We start from the raw sequence: 23,881 nt of genomic DNA, 5'->3' as shown, positions 1-23,881 counted from the left end.
GACAATATAGTGTTAGTTCTTTCAGCTTCAGATGCTCCAAATGTTGATATGACCGACGATTTAATGAATTTTACCTTTAATAAGATATTTAGCTAATAATTAAAAAATTTTAGTTTCCATAAAGTAGCAATAAGTCTTTTTAAGTCGTAGATATACATCGATCAACTAATTCGAATTCGAATAATTTGATCACTTGCTTTCTTCAAATGATGTTCGTCAATGAAAATTTCCATACCTCCATAGGCGAGGTCCTTTATGTTCAAATAATATCGTTGGATGACATAGTAGTTGTTTTTCAGGTATATGAACTTCTTTTGGAAAGAACTTTTCTTTGTTTAACTTTAATTCAGCTCCAAAAATGCTTCATCATGCGTCAAAATTTTTATAAAAGCTGAATACCTAGTTATTAATGCATTTTAGTCTCTTCCCACTTCTAATCTTAATAAAAAACGAACTTTTCTTCATATATTTGTATCAACAAATAGTAGTTTGAAAAAATATAATGAACAACTATAAAATTGTGATAAACAAGACTTCATCACCTTAATTCATCAGATGGCACCACAACCCGGGGTAAGCCTCTTCAAAAATGTCATTCCACTTCAGGTCTTCCACTACATCACCTCAATTTTTATCTCATCCTCTTCCTAGTGGTGTAAACTACCATATCATTCTATTTTCCTCCATCCTCCATCTTGGCGACTCTATGCATCACATTATATAAATTTTGTCTAAACATTATTCCTAATACTTTTTTCAAATCCTCTGATTTTACTTGATCTACTTTAGTTAGATCACATCTCTCACTGGTGTACATTATTATCGGTCTAATTATTTTTCATTTTCAAAACATGCTTTGCTTTCCATCTCAATTCTCTTTCTAATGGCATTACTAGTTTCACCCATTATGTCCACAATCTCACCAGGATGTCTAAACCTTTTCACTTTATTAAATCTCATCAATCATAATTAGTCAAAGTTTAATATTAGGCATAACACATCTACAGAGTAGCGCATATTTTTGTGCACTTGTGCTAGACAGGGATGTGTTCTCCCCCATATCTTTATTCGTTAACATCTGTCATACATACGATATGCAGATGACTCAGTCCAGATAGCAGATAACATGATGACTCCAAAGGCATGGCTGGAATACACAGTTGGCTTAAGGGAATAATAAGAAAGACAAAATTCCTAGTAATCATACGCAAATTAGATGAGTTCCAGGATGGAAAACTATCATACAATAGTGAAGAGATTGAACGGGTAACAAAGTTAAACTATCTAGGAACTTGGTTATATGAAGACTGGTCATCAGATGTAGAGATCAACTGCTGGATTGAAAAAGCGAAGAGCTCATTCATGAATTTGGAACTCTAGCTCAACCTCAGAATAAGAATAACAAAATGCTACGTGCTTTTCTAAGGTATGGAAGGCTGGACACCATGAACAGACATTTGATATGTGGATCTCTCGAAGAGTTTCATGGGCGGCAAAACCAACGAAGAAATTCTGCATACCTGAGACATGTGGTACAGAGCGAGAGGTACCATTTGCTTCAACTTTTGATAGAAGGAAAGATAGAAAAATGAAGGGGATGGGGCGGAAAGAGGATGTCGTGGCTCCACAATATCAAAAATTGGAGAGGAATAATTAATTAATATCACCAGAGACAGGATAAAATGGTCAGAATTGATCACAAATATTCATTAATGGATAGCAGAAGAAGAAGAAGAAAAGCCTGGTCTCATTTATCCTTATACTTTCTTCATGATGTCTTCCATGGTTCTGCCTAGCCTCCACACTTCTACATTTGATATGTTTCATCTATCAAATGATTGAATAGTTCTATATGCATATATGCATATGAAGTGAAAAATTGAGAAATAAATACTTGAAAAGTAGTGATGTTTTTCTAATATACACGAAACTATGGATTCATTCGTATTCAAATTATATAAATTCCCTATGCAAATAAATAATAAGAAAATACCCTCCAAAATCATTGTAATAACAATATATATTTATAATATATAATGTATTTCACGACTTCATGTTGACACAATCTCGAATAAATACTTCAGGATTTGGTCCTCCTAACATTTTATCCCAACAGCTCTTTTCTCCTTTTGTTAGTGACAAGGCTAAAAGACTTTTCGTCTGCGACGTACATTGTAAGTAGGTACATATTTACATAAAGAAAAATCCTCAGACATTTTTTAATCAAATACGGAGACATAGAATGGCATCTTAAGGTTGTAGGTAGCAGAAACGTACCTAATAGTATGGTCGGTTGAAATTAATGGAACATAAAAAAAAGTAGCTTTATTATGTGATTCTCCTGTATCAAGAATCGAAATTCCCATCTCTTTGCACCTAAATGAAAAAGATTTATATCTTATTAATAAAATTTTCGTAAAGACCGAGATGTTTTGATACTTTTTTTCATAATTTTAATCTCTTTTTGAAATGTGAGCCTCGTGAGAAACTGCACATCGATCATCTTGAAGCTGGAATATTTTCTTATTGCTGAAGTTTTTCAGGTCTGTCGAGAGTATGATGTATGGATTTATTAATAAATGAAAAAAAATGTCTAAATTTGTTGTTTGAGAAGATTAATTTGGTTAATTATGAGCTACGGTACACATGTGAGATTAAGCAACATATTTTTCAATTATAAGCATAGTCCTTGTGCTTTCTGAAAAGTAACTCATAGATTCTATCTCTAAATAATCTTCACTTTTATATAGATTTGGTTCAAATTATTTTGGTATCTTGACCTTATAGCGTAGATTATCATTATTTCTGGAAAATCTGTTTCTATATCGTCAAAAATGGATATGTGAAATAAACGTAACATTAGAAAACGTCACATTTTTGATAATCTTCATATATCAAATATGAAAATTAGTTAGAAAAATTTACGTAACTGTTTAATTTTTCAAAGAATAATTTCTTAATTACTATGAAAACTAACAATTATTTCATCATTTAAACTGACAATTAACTCATTATTATTCAATAGTATTTTAAGATTTATGAACATCATTAAAGACACAGTTATTTAAAATAAGTCCATTTTCTAGGTGAATATTTTTGTCTAATGTTAATTTCATTTGAAGCTGTGATATCTTCATGTATGCCCAGAAAGTTTTCTAATGAACTCTCAATATAGCCTTCGAATATACTGTTGGATTTCCATCTTTCGTGTTGCTTTATTTTCACAATTTTCACTCGTGAGTCTGCCAGGAGAGACGCTGACGAGAGTGTGGATCAATGTCTTATATATCCTTTAACTTTCGATTTTCCCAGATACTGAGCAATCTTTTCTGTTAATTTTTCAATGGTATTCATTCCCATAGGTTCTATTATAATTTACCATAAAAAATCTGTTGTGCTTTACAGTAGGAGGTATTATATTTCTTCACTTTTTGAGGAGGTGAACTAGATTGACATAATCAAAGGAGCTATTTCTCAGTAAAATTGTCAAACCAAAAATAGGATGAAAAAAACATATTACGATATACGTTCGTGAAGTTATTATCACGGTACTCGATTAGATAATCTTGACTCGGCTCCTTCGTCGCCTCGTCCATAAACATCTATCTCGTACCGTATTAAATCACTTCCCGGACTTATAACGTAAATAACTATTTTAGAAACTTGTTTGTTCTGTATTTATTTACATACCGAAAGTTGCTTTTTGAGTGTTTCATGTAGTAAAAGTGACAGTTCCGTACTGCAAAACACTTTCGGGGCGCTCTGGAGTAGACAACTTTAACTTCCTTATATTTGACTCTAGCCACTTCAATGTTAACAGTTTCACTTATTACTATTTGCAAAAAATTAATATTGACATTGCAAATATCATTGAGTACATTATATTTTTCAATAAATAAAATGTTTATAATTTTCTATTATTTATTTTCTTTCCTCGGTGTAATTGAAAAAGTATAGGATCTTATGCGTCGTCTAAAAAATGTTGTGTACGCCGTACGTCGTCCAACAAAGTAGCACTTTCAGTTCTTGGCATACAAATAACTTTTGTTTACATTAGTCCATTTTCTTACTTACTAGACGAAAGTATCGAACGACCAATTTTTTTTGAATGTTTTATTATGAATTGAGTTTTGTGCGTGAAAAAAGATGTTCCTTAAAGATCAAAGAGTAATGACAAAATTATAGTTTTCAATAGAAAAACCATATAATGTTAAAATAAACTCAGCTAATGTACTATATAAAAACAATTGAGTATTAAATTTGTTCTACAATATTCGTATGTTTGGTATGAACTAATTTTCTTTGGATTCAAATACAAAAAAAAACCAATTTTGTTTTATATATTTCACTAGAAATCTGTTTGTAAATTTTTGTTCTAATTGTCCGTTCTAGTCTATAAATTGAGCAACAGCGTAATGCAATCCACAACATTAAATAAATTTAGTCATTGGAATGTAATTATTCATCTTTACTAGGAGAAGTGCATTGGCCTCTGAGAAACTTTCTCCTAGCCGCTTCCGCCATTCGACGATCTTTTGCGATTTTGTGCCCATTTAACGCACCATTGCCGATCGATACGGCTTTTTTTTTCTTCTTTATGAAACATATAAATTTGTTTCTCCGTTAAGCGCGTCAGTTCGAATTAATAGAAAACACTTTTCAGGTAAAACGCTATCGGTAAAAATGAAACAAAACAAGACGATCACTAGTTAGAAAACACATAGAAAACACCAAAGACCTGGATCACAATACATCATAAAATGTAAATGAGCAAACCCTAACGGTAACCAATATTTCTATACCTCACTGAAGGGAAAACAGGAAATTAGTTTAATATAAGAAATATATATTGGGTTTTCTCCATTTATTTCTGTTCTCCCAGTCGACTTTCGCTAATTCTCTCTTCCTCTTAGCTACATTGACATTCAATAGCACTCATCCGTCTACGCAGTCTCGTCAATCCGCAGCTTCTACGCTAATAATCCATTTTTAATACGGTGATATTTTTTTCACTCCTTATATTGATCACCCAGTAGTTTAAAGCGCCATATATATAATATATAGCATTATATATAACCGATTAGATAAAACTTTGAATTCAAAAAGGTAGTTAAATTAAAATATCTAAAGTTTATCATCACGAAGGATGCAACAACAACAAGAAGAAATCTAAAATGGACTAGGACAGACACATGAATCATTGTGCTATTCTCTGTTTTGTTTTTTTGTAATATGGATATTTCATAGTATAGGTCATAGGTGGGGAACCTGCGGCCTCCGCGAGGTTCTTGTGCGGCCCTTTACCACCTAGTACAAAATGGTAGAGTTCGTTTCGAACAACTATTGCACATCAACGCCAAAGACAGTCATATTGTAACATGACGTCAGAATACTAGTTCTAACACGCATGAGTGAGGCTCTGACCCACAGACCATCGGTTTCAGACTTGGTCACTGGATGTTAATTTTTTAAACAGTTTTTAACGCCCTCAAGTTGCAAAAAGAATGAACTAAACGAAAAAAAAGCCGGCTTATGTGTGTGTGTTTTTTCTTTTTTCTTATTTTTTTCTTTTTTTATTTAGAAGGAATATTGGGAATTAAGAAATTGTACAATTTTGAGGTAAGTGATAAATTATTTATTCGGTGATTTCAGAATTTCAGTAATCAATTATGCCTTTTTCAGAGTATTGCCGAAATGTGCCGAAATGTTGTTGAATATCCAAATAAATAATTTTTCACTCTACTGAAAATTCCACAATGTTTATGTAATTTACATATATAAAAGAAACGAATAATATTCTATGTAATATTTATTTGAAAATAAATTAAAATTACAAAATCCTATTTATAAAATTTGTCATACAGAGCAGCCACATGCTAGCAGACGATATGTTTACATCGATATTGATTGGTTGCATCATCGATTACACAGAGCAATTCATTAGTCAGCTGATTGTCTTTGCAAAAAAAAATTTAAATTAGCGCTAGCAGCGTCAACTACCTTGTCTAAGAAGTGAACCAAACTCGGTTTCTGATTTCCCATTTGAGTGTCACCTTGCTTTGGCTTCTCTGACTCGCATCTCTCAACGCTTCCCTGTTGCGATATTCAGCAAACTGTAGTTAACAGTGCGTGCTTATAACAGTTACACGGTTTTATTGTATTTCTAGAAAGTATACACTTTGTTAAAGATATTATTTGAAATTCGTTTTTTTATCCATCATGTCAAATAGTAAGAGAAGAAAATTAGGTGATGACAACAGAACATTTAATGTAGAATGGGAGTTAGACTTTTTCTTTACTGCTGGGAAAGATAAAATAATGGGTTTGTTGTGCAATACAGTTTTAAGTATTTTAAAAAAAAAGCGAATGCAAATAAACACTACTTGACTCATAAAGAACATAAATATTTTCAATTTTTTTGCATCTGATGGCGAAATAAAAAGTTGTTCTCCCCAAGATCGAATTAGATCATTATTTTGTTTTTGATAAGAATTCGTAGAGTTTAATTTTTTTAGTTATCTCATCGCTTAATAATTTCATCATTTTATCATTATCATCTTCTGATTTCATAATAACAGTTTTATTAGATCTACCTGATTTCAAATTTTCAGATCTCTGTTTTGATTGATAAATTCTTTGGTTTTAATTATATTTTGGGGTTTGATATTGCTCTGTTGAGATATTTGTCACTGAAAATATTTTGTTCCAAATTGGGACCTAAAGATAAAACTTCTTTCACTTCATCTAGTATGACAGTATCAGTTAAATTTTCGATCCATTTTGATTTTATTTCATTTGTATTTTTAGCAATAGGTTGTTGTTTCAATATTAGTTTATCAATTTTCTTAATATTTTTCTCTTTGTATTTTTTAAAAAGTAAGTTCTTTCTCGACATTTTTCCTCAATTTTTTTGAAATATCAATAGAAATTACTTCACTTATATTAATTGTTTGTAATTTTCTTATTAGAGTAGTTGATTCGGTAATAGATATCTGTATGATTTGGAAAATAAACTTAGATAAAACGTAATTTTGATATTGAGTGCCGATGTTTTTGATCGGTACAAGCGACCTAAAATCAAGAACATTTAGATGTATTAATTAATCAAAAGGTCTAAGAAATAAGAAATTATTAAAAATAGTAATCTAGATATAACACAAATCAAGTGTATATGAACACTACTTAAATTGAAAATTGGATGATCACTCCAAAGGCCATAGGCTACACTAATCTCGCCCACAGTTAATTAAATACCAAAAGTTAATCCTCACAATGTGAACTATGCAAGACACAACTCATTGCAAAACATCAAATAGCTGACTGCTAAAAATTTCAACAATCAATACAAGACAATAACATTAATAATATTATAAAACAATTCCTATCGCTAATTACCCCAAATGCGACCTACTTGCATAATGAAAAATGATATGAAATTATCCCATATTACTAAAGAGGTAAAAATTGATTACGTAATTGCAATGGATCATTTTTTTTCAATTAACTCTTCTGCCACTATGTAACGGTTCATTTAATTGTGAATGGTAAAACTCTTCATGTAATATGTGATGGTATTGTGTATTGTGTGATTGGTGGGTTTGGATATTATTTCCCATAATTTTCAGACTGCAACAGTTTTGTAGAATTTAGTAATTTTTTAAAAAAAGTGAGACTGAAACTGATTGTGAACGTTTTTTCCATTATGGAGTTGATATCGTAGAAACATGGTTATGATAGTGGCATTGTCCATATTTACTTTAGAATTAGTCGGTATAAACCATCATTTGACTGAAATATTCCTAAAAAATATCAGCGGTCACTTTATGGTATTTCTAGTAAGATCCTGTCGACAGTCAATCTCCTCCAATATAAGTGAGATTTGAACGGCGATCTTTATTTGGAAATTTGAAGCAAATAGAGAAACAATCCATGATGGGCCGTTTTTTTTTTCAAATAAGACATAATTTTCTCTTCAGCTGAAGATTCTAGAGCCAATATTGGATTACCCTTGACCTATTCATATTTTCATAGTCTCTCTAAAAATAAATGACATAAGATATGCTTGGAAAGATATTTCATTTTAACTTGCTATCTACAAACCCACAAATGTCTCTGAAGGCCGTAAACCGCAAATAGTGGAGTAAACTGTTCGTATTTCGAATCGAATGCTCTAAAATGTGCACAACAGAAGTAACTTACACCAATAGAAACAGACACACTAGAAATAATAAATGATTAAAAATCTAAATAGGTAGGAATTTGAAACTACATAGCATGGAAAAACTGAATTTAAATGATATCAAAAATAAAAGTTACAGTTTTATACCAAACTTCGCATTTTCTCATATGCTAAGAGCCCCGGTGAATGAAATACTTGAATTACTCTAATGGCCGATCCACACCCGCAGGTTTGCGTCGAGCTCACAGTATAGTTCGCGCTCTTAACGCGTATGCACAACGCAAGCATCGTGCTTTTTCAATTTATTTTTATAGCTTTTCAAATTAACTCACCAGCATCTCCACTTATCATGAAACACTCAGACTCAGCAAACTGCGAATGTGGAGTCTTGACGTGTTCGTGCGCGCTTCTCGGGACAAAAACCGACAATTTTCGTGGAACGAGCCGCGAAGACGCAAAGAATGTGTGGATGGGGCTTAAAATAGTTACTAATTTATGAGAATCAAGAATAAATGATCATTAGTAAACTATACAAACTTCACAAAATTTCAAATGTTGAGCTGCGATAAAAGAATACAATAACACTTAATGTCATCTGGACTATATCTGCGACCGCTTTCACCAGTACAATGACACGAAAGATGATAAATATGACGGACATTTTTCTACCATGTTAGCTCGTAAAAAGCAATGTGAATCAATTGTTTGATAATTTTTGGGAATCCATTTTGAAATATTTTCTATTGGAAAATATGAGTTTAAATTTATAGATATGGAAAAAAAATTTCCATGGCCACACATTGATACAGGATTTTATTTTAGAACTCTCACTTTAGGAAGCTTCAAATTATCTTAGATATTATTATCAAATATTATATTTCTGAAATTTTATTATCTATCGTATATAGAAAGCTAAGGGCATGGATTTTTAATTATTAATAAATCATATACTCTCTATCTTCGACTACGAAATACCATAAAATAAACTTTCCAATTTTATTTGAAAAGAAATCGTTAAATAACTTCAGATTTCTATGTGTAGTCCGGTCAATTTAGACATTATAGTTATTTAAAGTTATATAAATTCCCACCGAGCTGAAAGTGAGTAAAATTGTTTAAAATGTGATTATAAATAAAATTCCCCATTATTCCATTTTCAGCAAACTGGTGAGTTTTATCATTAAAATGCCTAAAACATTGTAGATCATAAAATTAACTACAAAAAACGTTTCAACAATTTTTTTCTACAAGCCACTGTTTCTGAGATATTCTTTTTTTTTTTTCTTTTTCTTCTTATTCTTCTTCTTTCTCTTCTTTTTTTTTCCATTTCTCCATACACGAGAATTATAAAAAACCTTTATTTTTAATTATATTTTCAGCAATTTCACTGATTTTCAGTTTAGTGGGAATTTATGTAGCTTCACTCTCATTTTTCAGTTTAATTTGACCGTACTAGTGAGCCTCCAATCTTAATGCGTTAGTATTTTGCTATTTAATGCTATTTAATAATCAAAGTGAAACAAGTGAGTACACTAATACAAGTTGGATAGTGATTTATTGTTTTGTTTCACTTTTAGTGCGTCAAACGAAAGTTCCTCAAAAAATTTTCTCCCCAAAACCTTATACATATTTACATTTCAAACAATCTTTTTCATAGCATTCCTTATATTTTTTATTGAAGACAAGTTAGCTTGTGATCAATTCACATTAAAATGATATTTTTTGTGCAGGAGAGCCTTTTCTTTGGAAAGAAAAAAATATCCGAAAGAACGGGATAATAGTAACCAGTCGTTAAGAAATTCAATCTAACATAAGAGGAAGAAATTCGAAAAATGCTGATAATGCAGATAGTTTATCTTTGTGCAATATAAAATTGGGGAAAATTTTCCATAAATTATCCTTTATATAATTGGTACTGACATCAATAAGTGAATTAAGTTGGAAATTGGAAACCCTTCACGATATTCATACCAAACACAAAAACAGTCTTCCTTCAGTCTCTGAAGTCGATAATTGAGTTATAGTGTTGATGTAGTATTAGTGTAAACAGTTACTGGACAATATTAACATTACAATAACTTTAAAATCAGCATCATTTCAAGTGTTATTTTCGTTGCTTCAATTAATATTACGTAGTTGGGTTATCTCCATCAATACCCACAAGTGGTTTCAAAAGACGATAACTTGGTCAAGTATTGGTATAGTAGCAGTGAACATAATAACTAATTGGACATCGTAGATCATACACCCTGTATGATTTAATGGTATTCTTCGATGTACAATATCTCATTTACATTATTTTGCGTTCCAGTTGACAATGTTTCATTTTTCATGAAATATTAATGATTTCTGTCTGAAAATACGAATAAAATTGAGAAGTGCCTGTTTACAAATAATCATTTACAGTTGCCGAACTGTTCACCTCCTTACGTTCGCTTAACACTTGATTGATTACAGAGCTCTCATTAGAATACTTCCAACGCGTATCAGATTATTTACGAGTCACCGTATTTTTATAATGAAGCACATGTTCGAATTCGATCAGTAAACAGTAAGGTTTGAATTTGAAACATAAATATTTTTCTTAAAAAAACCTGGGAGGTTTTCCTATAATTGAGATCTGATCATTATTACGATCAATGAACAATTTAATTCTATTTTAAATCACTATAAATGTCTGGAAACTGAGGGTCTTAGTCAGTAGAAACTCCTTCAATTATTATAATTTACACTAACACTAATACGTAAAATTCCGCACTCTAACTCAACTACTTTTGTCCTCTTCAGTATTATCTCTAAATTGATTTTGTCGAGGAGTGTGATTGCATGTTTTAAGAGCCATGACTCTTTGAAAATTTATGGAATACCTGCCTTAGAGTGTCTATCTCCAGGTTCCGATGAAGATCGTCATTTCGAAAGTACCAGGGTGCATGAACGATGCTCCTTAGCACTTTATTTTGAAATCTCTGCATTGTTTGGGTGTTGCTTTCGCTGATTTATCCCCATAGTTGAATCGCGTAGATCTATACCGGTCTCAGGATTTGAAATATGTGAATGAAATATATGAAAACTAATATGGAAATGAACCAATTGACAAATTAAATGAATTATACAGAGAAATAACTACTACTTATAAATTTACAATCCAGTACACAAAACACAAGTTTTTTGAATAGATTTCCTTATATTCATGGAGATGGTTTCCTATCTTCATATCCTATTTACATTGAAAGATGAAACAAGATGGACAATAAGCCATAAATAATAAAGAAAAACCTAATGTATTTAACATTTAACAAATACATTTAAGACTATTGAAAGTGAAACGAACTGATATAACATAGAGAAAATAAATAATAACCTAAAAGGTTCTTTTCAATTGAATATACCTATGAACAATCGAAAAAACGAATCTAAAAGATATCAACCCCAAAAAAATACAAGAATATGATTTCGCAACAAGTAGAAAACTTCAGAAGCTATGAGGAAAAGGAATAGCAATTGAGATGAGTTAATAATGCTTCTGAAGACTGCCAGAATTTAGTTCATATACACCAACATTCTTTTTCCGATATGTAGATGATTGCATTACTGCCGTTTCAAAGAATCAAACTGAAAACATAAATAAAAAATTCAATTCTTATCATAAAAAACTTCAATTCATAATCCAGGTCGAGCAAAATAATAGAATCAATTTTCTTGATGTTACATTATATAAAATTAACAATAACATAATAACAGAATGGTATACGAAACTAACTTGTTCCTCAAGATATTTAAACTTCAATTTGTTTCATCTGATGACACAAAAAATATCAGTTATAATAAGTTTGGCTGATAGATCTGTCAAACTATCAGATCCTCAGTTTGGATGCTTAGCTATTCAAAAAACAGAAACTGCATTAGAAGAAAATAATTATCCGGAAAAACTGATAAATAACATATTTAAGAAAAGTATAAACAGAAACCACAATCAATAGAAAAACAAAACACATTATTTTTCCTTACCATATATACAAGGACGTTCCCAAAAATTATCGAATTATTTCAATAAATATGATATTAGTATAAGTCATAAAGGACATAATACATTATCCAAATATTTCACCAAAATAAAATCTACATAGGGCAAACATCTCAGTATTTAGAAAATAGACTAAGAGGTCATCAATAATACATTAACGAACCATGAAATATCAAAAAAACATAACTCCAATTATAAAGATTCAAAAATTCTTGAAACGGAATCTAATACACAAAAAGAGAATTTTTAGAAATGGTTTACATTCATAAGAGCTATAAATAATAAAAAAGATCTAAGTAATTTAAGTAAAATTTATAACTGTATTTTGTAAATTCTAATAAAACCAAAAATAATTTAATTGACTACTTCTATATATTTGAGATGTAAGGACAAGGTAAAAAGTAATTTTTCTTATTAGAACAAAGTTCTAGATTGATTTTATTCTTATTTTGATATTCATGATGAAGGTGATCTACTCATCAATATAAATACGTTAATTATCAATGTCAATATCATATTTTGATAAAGACTTAAACAAAAGTCGAAATGTTAATTTTATCTTTCTTTCAAAAACTATTAAAAACTGAATAACTGTCAGCTTACACAAGTAGAGAGCATGAATTTCTGGGACATATTATATCCAGGCAAAAGATTGACATGGAAAATACATATACTCAACAATAAAAAGTGACAGTGACTTAGATTTCAAGAAATTTACTAGATTATTAATAGAAAATCACATGTGGTCATTACCAAATAAAATTCTGGTTTATAAAGCTAAAATATAAAGCCTATTTGAACATATAGAAGACAGTTATGGGAATTTGATTGTAGGATTCCAAATAATGGTACATTTCAAGCAATTTCTGGAATACAAGAAAAAATGTTATCATTACAATGAAAGCTAACTCCTAAATGGATACCGATTCATGTTTATTACATAATGAATATCTTGATAAAATGTTTGAACTAGCTTTTAAGAGAAAAACAATTATTCTATTGATGATTTGCCTCAACTGGATTTGGACTTATCTTCTATCCCCTTATGAGGACTAGTCTTATTATCGAGGGTAGCATAGAAGTAGCACAATCAACAAAGCTAGTTAACTTAACTTACTATAATATATCAAACTATTTACACAAAAATATATACATCGAAAGGTTAAACTATCTCGACGTTCGAGGTCTGATCACTTGGGGGCCTTGAGACATAATGGGGGGCCTTCACGATTCCAAATGCCTCACCTGGGTTCGTGTAAGTATGGAAGAAGGTAAAAGGTTTTAGTTTTTCCCAAAGTCAGATATATTGGAGATGGCTAATTCAATTGTATGCTATTTGGACATTAGGAAGGTTACTTAGAATTTTCTGGGTCAGGTATCGCTCAGTCAGTATTATAGTTTTATTGAGTATTAAGGATCTTCAAATGCATAGTCACATGGCGTGGTCACTACACTCTGTTAGCTCAATATTTTTTCCATAACACAAAGAATTTAGTTCCGTTAAGATTCTCTAATATCTTCCTATCGATTTATTTATATGAAGAGAGTACTAAACACTTCAACAGATGAAAGAATAATGCGACAATAATAGTAGTGTAATATACATATGTATAGCTAGAAATGTGTTTTGTTTCTTAAAATGTGACTCGTAACTTAATAGTTATTATACTCTAGATGTTGTTTCATTCTAAGCAAATAAAAACGTGTAATTCTCAGGAAAAAAATGTGAATTGATCGTAGTCTATTTCAAAAGATAAATGGAATGACAGTAACACAACAAAAATGTTGACGTTTCCTCCGTGAAATATATAGTCTTGAGGACATAATTGGCACACGAACATCCCCAACGAGTTAAGAAAATGTTCATCAATCGTTCGTAGTAAATAGGACTTCCATTCCCAAAAGGCATCGGCTACATACTGTCTACAAACTTTGTTTAGTTAAAAGACACGCCAAGTTTTTATCGATGTTTTACGACAAAAGACATCGACATCTTTTATCTTTTTTAGAATTCTCAAACTTCTGTCCGTTTGCTTTAATAATAACAAAAAGTAGGTGACTTTTATATGACATTCCTCCAATGCAATTTCAAATGAATGGCGAAGATTATAATTTGGGAAGTGTTTTGAAAAGTATGAAATATTTATATATTATATCATATTATGTGGATATTTGTTTAAATCTTTGTTACGGAACTATTTTTTTTATTGTTCTATACATTACATAACTTGTTCTCTTTGAGTTTCTGAACACAAATTCTATTGTTCTAAATGATAATTATGGATTTCATGTTATTCTTAAAATTGGAATACAAGAGGAAATTTAATAGTTCGGGGAAAGAATGCCCAAAATTGATACCACATTGTTTTCTGAATACTCTGAAAAATTAAGTTGAAGCTTAAAACGCAGCTTACAAGCACAGCTTAGGGCCCGCAAAATCTTGTGCGTTTTTGCTTGTATAAAAGAAATTGTGAATATCAAATTTTATTCATTATTTCCGGCTCAAGCTAATTTTCAGAAAACATTGTTTCTATTGTCAATTTTTCGAAAATTAAATAAAAATTTAATGTTCTTATTTCTTGGACCTTTTGATATATTAATGCTTTTAAATGTTCTTCATTTTAGTTCTCTTCTGTTTTAAAATTAGTTTTTTTTTAATAATTTTGATAAAGACTTAAAGAAAAGTCGAAACGTCAATTTTTATCTTTCTGTCAAAAATTATTTAAAAACTAATTTTAAAACAGAAGAGACCTAAAATCAAGAACATTTAGAAGCATGAAAAAATAAATATGAGATGAAATATTTCATAAAATATTAGAATAATAAGAAAAACCTTGAAAAAGATTAAAAAAATTATACAATCTCGCTCAATATATCTGCTATGATCTCGGAAGTGAGGTTAGAATATCCGCAATTTATATTGAATGAATATATTATTTGAATTGACAGTCTTGCAAGACCTACTCGACAAGCAGACATGGCTCATGAGCACCGAGTTCGTCTGAAGACGCTCATAACTTCAATTTATAGGGACTCATTTCTTTGAAGAAAGCCTGTGGAATCATCTACTAAGGTTTACAGAAGTTTAAAATCAATATTCACAGGCAGACACCACGCGAACTACTTGAATGTAATAGGGTTTACCCTGTTGTGCTTGCTTTTTACATAAAGAAATAAAAACAGGTGCACACAAAAATAAAAAAATACAAAAGGATAATACAAGTTTCAAGCCAAAGAGGAGTTGGTAAAAGATAAAAACACGGAAATAGAGAAACTGCAAGACTCACACAATTTGTGTGAGATCAGAGAATAGCCAGTAGTCACTAGGGGGCCAGATCTGGACTATGCGGTAGATGAGGAAGCAATTCGAAGTGTAATTCGTTCAATTTAACCATCGTTGCCATCGACTAGTGAATCGAAAACACGAAACCGTAGTTATTTCTTCTGATTTTTTTGATTCTTGCATTCTAACGATCAAACAACTGTATGGCGTTTTCGCTATTGATTGTCTCTCTCTTTTGAAGTTAGTCGATGAACAATATTCCATGAGCATCTCAAAATACTCTGCCATAACCTTCCCAGCTGACTGTTGTGCCTTTGGGCGCTACGGACGCGGTTCACCGGCTGCAGTCCACTCAGATGATGATCGTTTTGATTCCGGAGTGAAGTAATGGATCCATGTTTCATCTATTGTCATATTTCGACGCAAAATATCTGATGTATTTCGTGTAAAAATGGCCAAAAATTGCTCTGAATCTTCAACAAGTTGTTGTTTTTGATCGACGGTGCGTAAACGCAGTACCCACTGAAAAAAACCTGCTCATAGTGAAATGCATAATTATAAACACGCTCAGTTATCTCACGTAATTTCAATTTACGAGTAGATAGAACCAATTTGTGGACTTGTTTATATTTTGTGGAGTAACCACTCCAATCGAACGACCAGATCTTTTACCATCATCGGTGTCTGTACGACCACGTTTTAATTTAGCAAATGATTGTTTTCGTTGGAGCAGAGTCGGAATAACACTTTTGAAGCCTTTGCTCATCATGTACAGTATTTTTTTCTATTAAGAAGCAAAGTAAAATCAACATACGAAATTGTTTCAAATCCATTGTTTTGAATATAACAAAAGTGGGTTCACTTAAATGGCTGTCACTTCTTTCTGACTAATAGGAATGTCATCAAATTTTACTCATAGTATTTTGAAAGTTGGTACTTCATTAACGTCGTATGGATTTGACAATTGCAGCTCCATCTTAGCGTCAATCACACGACTTATTGATAGATGTAATAATTATAGTGATAGTGTTTTAAAATAAACGGATTATATATGTTTAATTTTCATAATCCTATAATATGAGAACTGTCATATACCATCTCTAAAAAGCAACGAGTTCTAGAAACAACGAGTTCTGGGAGAGGTTTTGGGAAGCGAGGAGATGGAGTCTGGATGAGGGAGGTTTCAAAAGGATAATAGTGAGGATATTGAAAAATATTGATGAATATTCCTTAAATCAGACTTCTGCTTCAGACTTAAGTTGAACTCCACGAAAATAAATAGCTTCATAACATCACGTAGCTTCGTTCCAAATTTTAATAGGAGAAAATATATCTTTATCTAATACCGAATCAGAAAGTGGTTTTTTGACCCTTATTTTTAGTTTGGAAAGTGAAGTCCGGTATCCCTCGGTGCAACAAAGTTAGTTTCACCCCTAAGGAAGAAATTGATTACAGAACGTAGCCAGGAACGGATTAAGATGTTTTGCTTTCGAATCACCGCCGTTAGCAATACAGATAATCCTTTCGAAAACTTCCTGTGACCATCTCTACGTGCAAGGATATTCGATTCTGATAAATGGGTTGTTTATAATGCTTTTATGTATTTATATTAGAAAACTTAATCAGTCTATCTATTAAAATATACAAGATGTTTTCGAGAAATTAATACCTAATATTAATAATTGTTGTAGTAGATCACGTCAAATAAACAAATGGCACCTAATATAATTCTTGATGAATTTATACGAGTAAACTGTACATATTTTAATTATTGTTGTCTTTTGTTCCAGAATATTCTGGATAAATTCAATCCAGGAGCGCGTCAGATGATTAACGCTGGAAAGGCCTATCTAAAAGCCTTACATGGTAAGTTTGAAGCAAATTTGGCCAGGCGATATTTTTTAAATGCGAAATATATGCCAAACAACATATCTTCAAAATATCATCAAAATTAGAAAATAAAAAGTTATTAATAAGCATTTATGGAAGGTTGGTTTTGAACAAAAAACGTCGACAGTTGGATATTCTGAGCAACCTCGATCTTTTCTCAGTTGTAGTCATGGATAAAGCATCCATAGTTGTCTTAGTTGTAAGGGCAGTATACTTATAATATAAAAAAGGGAAAATATAGTAAATCCGGGGGAGATGATTCTAGTAACTTTAAGACTCTACTGGGTAGGAATTTTATTGAATAAAACATTGAAATTATTTATAAAATTGGACTTTATTGAACTCTCATCAAAAATCAAAGATAAATAAGTTGAATTAATTAACAAAATATAATTTTAACCTTCTGCCCTTCAGATCTTTTAACTTTTTTCTTATTACCGCAGTAATAACACATGTCCTCAAACTCGGTGTAATTTTGAAGCACCCAAAGCATGCAAATATTGCACTGTATTCAATCTTCAATTAGTGTGTGTTCATTATCATATGATAATTATCACTAATTATCACCACAACCTCTGTAGTTATCTTATTCTCTGTCTTCAGTTTCACTTTCAGAGGTATCATTAAGAACGAAGGGAACTGCTATCAGATAACCTACGAATAACCTTTCGTTTCTTAACCCTTAAGCTTAAACTAAACAGGATATTTACCAATGATTTTTGTCAATATCTATTTCAATAAGGTGTTATAAATGTTTCCTTGCCTGTTTAGGGGGTACTGAAATTTATAGTTATTAGAAGTGTGACCAACACATTCACAATAAAACTTCGTTGCCCTGACTAGTATACTATAAGTTTTTATTGTCACATGTAATTTTTTACTAAATTATTGAAATATTTTTATTATTATATAAATTGTACCACGATGATTAAATACTTTCCTAAAGAAGTGACTATGTCTCAACCATGTATAAATCTCTAGAAAGGATGAGAAATATTCTTTTTAATGATGATATAATTATAGGGGGCCCTTTTCAATATTTTAATTATAATAAATCATTTGTTGTTGTTTTAAAAATATTACAAGTGGCAATTATGTTGATAGAAACTTTGTATCTATAAAATCTAGTGGCAGTGGCGTAGCAATAGGATTGCAGAATAGGCAAAAGACCACGGGTCCGCAGCTGTAGAGGACCCTATTAGAACATTTAGTAAAGTTTTTTAGTTTTATCTTTTATTAGTTTAAGTTATCTACGTGCATACACGAGTTGAACAAAAAATTTTATCAAAATTTTAATGAAATCTTTGGTAAAGGTAACACCCAATCTGTTTTAGAACGTATTCAGTAGGGGCGATAGGTAATAAAATCGTAGCTAAGTTTAAAAGCAGCGCTGTAGCTGTAAGAATGGGCGTCTTCCTCTATTCTTGATCATTTCGATTTTGAAGCCTTAATAGATGGCGTTGTTTATGTCGTCCATTTACAAAGATAAGAAATTATAAAGTTTTGAGTTTATATTGGTTTAAAATTGAAAAATGTTCAAATGTATCGTTATAGTAAAGAATAATGGTCAAAATGTACAGAAATCAGTAAACACATGTTGATGCACCAATAAAACAAAATAAAGAAGTGTGTGGGGAGATCTAAGATGAGGCATGACACCCCCAGCCATCGTTGCATATATGCAAAACCTCAAGTGATAAAATATTTCGTGTAAACAACAACCTCTATAACTTCCTTAAACATTTTGTATTATTCAATAATTTGATGAAACATGAATATATAGTTTAAACTCTCAATTGATACAAGGTTGGATATTTTTTTATCCGCCTATTAATGTAAGTAACAATATTTCTTCCGAAATATCAATGTCCTCTATCAATCTCTTTGGAAACTGCGAAGAAAACGCTGAAGCTTTCTTGTCTGTTCATTTCTTGCCGCAAGACTTCCGTTATGGCGTTGGCTCTCGGGGGATCCCCGCTTTATGTTTTGTAGGTATAAGAAAGACGCATCCTTCATTTTATGGCTGCAGGAATTCATTGTTTGTGGCAATTGAAGAATATTATTTGTTGGTTGACAAACATTTATTCATAATTTTTTAGGCATAGTATTAAAACATGGAATACTCGTATATTATCAAGTTTGATATCTAATAAATGAAGGCTGGAAATCTTCAAATTTAGCTTCATCAAAAACATCAAATTTGGTTCAAAAGCGTATTTTATCAAATTTCAAAGCCGAAAACTAATACTTTATAATGTTACTGGTTTTCCATTGCAACATTTTACAAACCGTCGACGCGGTCTCTAAAGCACTTCAATTTATAGCTATCAATATTTCAAATGTCTCAAAACGCTTGCAAGTTCGCCTGGAAGACTTTGACAAGTATCGAAATTAATTTCAAGATTAAAAAACGGAAGCAAATAGCGAAGCAAAAAATGGTCGATAAACCCTGAATTTCCTTAAACTTGTCAGGGGAAAGTGAAACGTCATTTTGATGAAATTTGCGAGGATGAACGTCTCCGAGATCCTGAAAGCTTATTTATTATTTTATCGTGTATTAGACATAATCATTAACCAACTGAGATTGCGTTTCCTTGAAATGAATGAAATTGTTTCCAATTTTAGTCACTTGCAACCTACCATTTTGCGAAATTTAGATGATACCAATTTATTGAGAAACACTTTAGTTTTTGTTGATTCATGTGAAAACGATTTATCTCGTTTGCCAAGGAAATTCACTTTCAAACACGAAATGAAAACGTTACCTTCTGTAAGAAAACTTGCTGATTTATTAATCATGAAGAATCATTTTATTTCTTCAAGCTTTCCTGAAATGTGCACTGCATTTCTGTTATTTTTAACACTGAAATTGATAAAAACTTATTCAAGAAATTCTATGGGACAAGAAAGGTTGCGAAACTTAGCTATTCTGTCCATTGAACTTTTGATAGCCCCAAATTCAAACTTTCATGATGTTATTAACACCTTTGTTGAACAGAAAACCCAAAAAAATGAATTTCAATAATAAACATTTTGTTTTAAATCAAAAATTGTAGTTTCAATTAAGTACGCTCCTTAAACTAAAAGTTACTAGAAAATCAATAACTATATTTTTTATGTATGTAGTGATTTATTACGAAATAAAAAATTTATCATTCAATGAGCTTTTTTATATTGTATATTGGTAATATTTTTTTCCTTGTCGAGTTATAGGCTGTTAAGATGTATCATTTGATATGGATCCCTTGTATTGTTTTAATAATATGAAGAGAAGATGAAACATACATGCATAATTTCTGATACTGAGGCCGCTACAACTGCAACCAACACTTGAAAGAACACTGTCTATAAGCAATTTATCGTCTTCAGAAACCAAAGTTTCTGGAAAACTTCTTTAAGAACTTCTTGTATCTGCTATTACGTGGCTTTTTCAGTGTCTTTTAGTACATATATTAAATTCGAGTAAAGCCGAGAATGGCATGGTCTCAAATTTATTGAGTACTGTCACAATATGAATTAAAAGAAATAAAAGACATCTTGACAACGTGGTTTTCTCGATTACAAGCTCAAATGTTTAATTTCTAGGTTGTCGTCTGTAAATTTATAGTATTTGGTATGTTTCTTAACGTTTGTGATTACTTTAAATTTTTTAAATCCAATTTGCTACATTTGGATGGTAGAATTGGCATATTTTAACAACTTTTATAAATCTCTCTTGTATTCTTTTGCTTTCTGAGATATTATATTGACAAACTGGATATTATAATTGCTTTTATAGTTCTTTGCTGCTAAATGATGTTGAGCAAACCACTTCTGTGTCTTGGTATCTTGATTATAAGTCTACAGCAATGAAACCATTGTTCGGAAAAGATCCGGCTCAAAAACGAATTAGAACTTCCGAGAAGCGATTGATAACATTTTTGATAATAACAATGAATATGCGATTGAAATACGAGGATTATTGATATCTAGTTAACCTGGACCAGTTCCATGCATAAACAAAATATTGCATTACCATAGCAACGAACAATAACTTACTGGAAGTGTCAGTGTAAAGTTTGACGTTAAAAAAGTAAACCAGAGCTACGCGATAAGTTAAAAGAAAAATGATGTCCACCGAAATTGTGAAAATCGAAAAATTGGAGTATCGAGCCATCATCAAGTACCTGTATTTAAAAGAGTTAAGAGGTAAGCATATTTATGAAGATATGCTTAATTTTCCATTGAAGATGATGACCGATCGGGAAGGCCAGTTTCTGTGTCAGTCAGAAAAATTACTGCAAAATGGATCCCCAAATGTTTGAATGTTTCTACGATCCAGAAACAAAGCAACAATTGATGGAATGGCAACACTCTGGTTCTCCAAGACCTAAGAAGCTTCGTGTCCAAAAATTTGCTGGAAAACTTGTTGCTTCATTTTCATTACTGACCACTCTACGGGAAAAATTAAAGAGAAAATAAACAGAAAGCTATCCAAAGGTGTTTCGTTTTTGCAGGACAACGCCCCTGCACACAAATCTCATGTTGCCATGCAAAAAGATCGTGATTTAGGATTTGAATTACTAGAAAACCCCCTAATTCACCAGATTTGGCTCCGTCGAACTATCATCTTTTTCCTCAACTGAAAAAAAAGTCTTAAAGGTCGTACATTTTCTTCCAACGAGGAGTTAATAAAAGCTGTGGAGGTCTGGTTTTCAGAGCAAGAAAAAAATTTTTTTTGAAAGGTCTAGAGACGTTGCAGGTTTGCTGTAATAAATGTATTCAATTAAGAGGAAAATATGTTAAGTAATAAAATATTTTGACATTCAAATTTTGTTTGGTTTTATAGTAGGCTAAGAATTTTTCAATATATCCTCGTGGTATAATAAATATCATAAACAGATGTTTCTATCTAGTAAATTAATGGGTATAAGTAACCTCTTCATATTTATTCAATAAAAAATGAATAAAAACCAGTCGGCAATTCAAGACGAATAGAAAATTTCGAAGAAGAAACATTGGACTCATTCATAATATTCCTCTATAAAGTAGAAGCTTTTCAATAAGCCCTATTAATCGACCTTAAGTTTTTCTTCTGCCATTCTCTATTTATACCAATTGACTGAAGTCACTATTTGCTGAGAACCTAATTTGTTTGAAAGCTGAGTCTTTTCTTATATAGCCAGAAGCTATCACGTATAATTCACAGAAAGAAAAAAGGAAAAAAGATTGCAAAATTTGAATATAGGCCGGTATTTTCGCAAGACATCGAAACGTGTTTGCCTTAAGGCGAAATTTTTTATCTTGTTTGAAGATGAAATATTTGTTGTATAAAGTGAATTTTGTTCAAATAAGTATCTGATTTGGAAGAAAAAAATAAACGAATTTAAAAAATTGATTTAATAAATAAGGATATAAAGGAGCAAACAAAAAATTTTATTAAAAAATTCGATATAAAACTGCACGTATTATAGAAAACTCTATGTTTGTGTTTTAATTTATCTCTATTCACCACCAATACTATCAATAATTTCAAAAACAATAAACAGAGCTAAAATCTATGAATATGTTGGAAGCAGATCAATCTTTTATAATGACATATTAGCAGCATTATACTGATAAATATTAAATCACGAAATAACTACACATTACAAATTTGTATCGAAAATAGAATAATTATTCCATTTGATTTAAGAAATGATTTCTTCGACAACAAACTATGATGTTGAAGTCCGCAAATGGTACAAAAGTTTTACTGAGAGACGCATGAAAGTTCACGATGAAGAACAGAGTGGAAGACCGCTAGTTTCGGAGGCGATTGTCCAAAAGATCAACAGTGAACTGCTCAAAGATTGGAGGGACACTGTTCGTGAACTTGTTAATCGCATTCCTGAAGCTTTATGGAAAGAACTGTAATAGAAACGTTGGTTTATCGACAGTGCTCGTTAGGTCGCTGTGACTATATTTCTTCAACGATGTGAAGGGATGAGCAACAAGGATGAAATCTATCGTTAGACAAGATAAAACTGAAACTCTTCCGACACAACATCGATTTCATGTGACCTGGCACGCCAATAAACTTCGGATAGGATGACAGACGAAGGAAGTAGTGCTTCTTTACGACAACGATCGCACGTTGCTCGCCAAACACAGTTTTTGAAGGGGATACTGTTATACCTCATCTTCCATATAGCGGACGATTTTGCCCCCAGCGATTATGACCTCTTCTCCAAGTTAAGATAACACTTGAATAGCAAACGCTTCAAGTTTAAGCTAAGATCACTCGCTTCTTCAACGTATTGACAGAGGATTCTTAGGCTTAGGAATACAAAAACTGGGGTACCCCCCTCAAAAGTGTGTCAAAAAAAAGGAGAGTATGTTTAAATACAGACAACAGTGTAAACTTTTGAACTATATATAAGCTAGTAACAATAAACAATCATGAAATAGCCATTTACTTAATTAGTAAAATTTAATCTTTAATTAAAAGATTGAATATAAGAAAAAATTGATATTTGTGTCAAAG

General features: G+C 31.3%; 1 protein-coding gene across 3 annotated transcripts in view; it reads left to right on the top strand.

Annotated features, from left to right (window-relative positions):
- LOC130898481 (uncharacterized) overlaps positions 1 to 23,881 on the top strand; it is a 191,955-nt gene that overhangs the window by 87,292 nt on the left and 80,782 nt on the right. For all 3 annotated transcript variants that reach the window (XM_057807820.1, XM_057807819.1, XM_057807821.1), the window contains exon 3: positions 17,277 to 17,352. In XM_057807820.1, coding sequence (XP_057663803.1) covers positions 17,277 to 17,352 — 76 coding nt within the window. The remainder of the gene's footprint in view (positions 1 to 17,276; positions 17,353 to 23,881) is intronic.

The sequence above is a fragment of the Diorhabda carinulata genome, chromosome 10 (assembly GCF_026250575.1).
Source record: "Diorhabda carinulata isolate Delta chromosome 10, icDioCari1.1, whole genome shotgun sequence".
NCBI lineage: Eukaryota > Metazoa > Arthropoda > Insecta > Coleoptera > Chrysomelidae > Diorhabda > Diorhabda carinulata.
The sequence above is the reverse complement of the archived record's forward strand: the minus strand, read 5'-3'. Positions and strand labels throughout refer to the sequence as shown.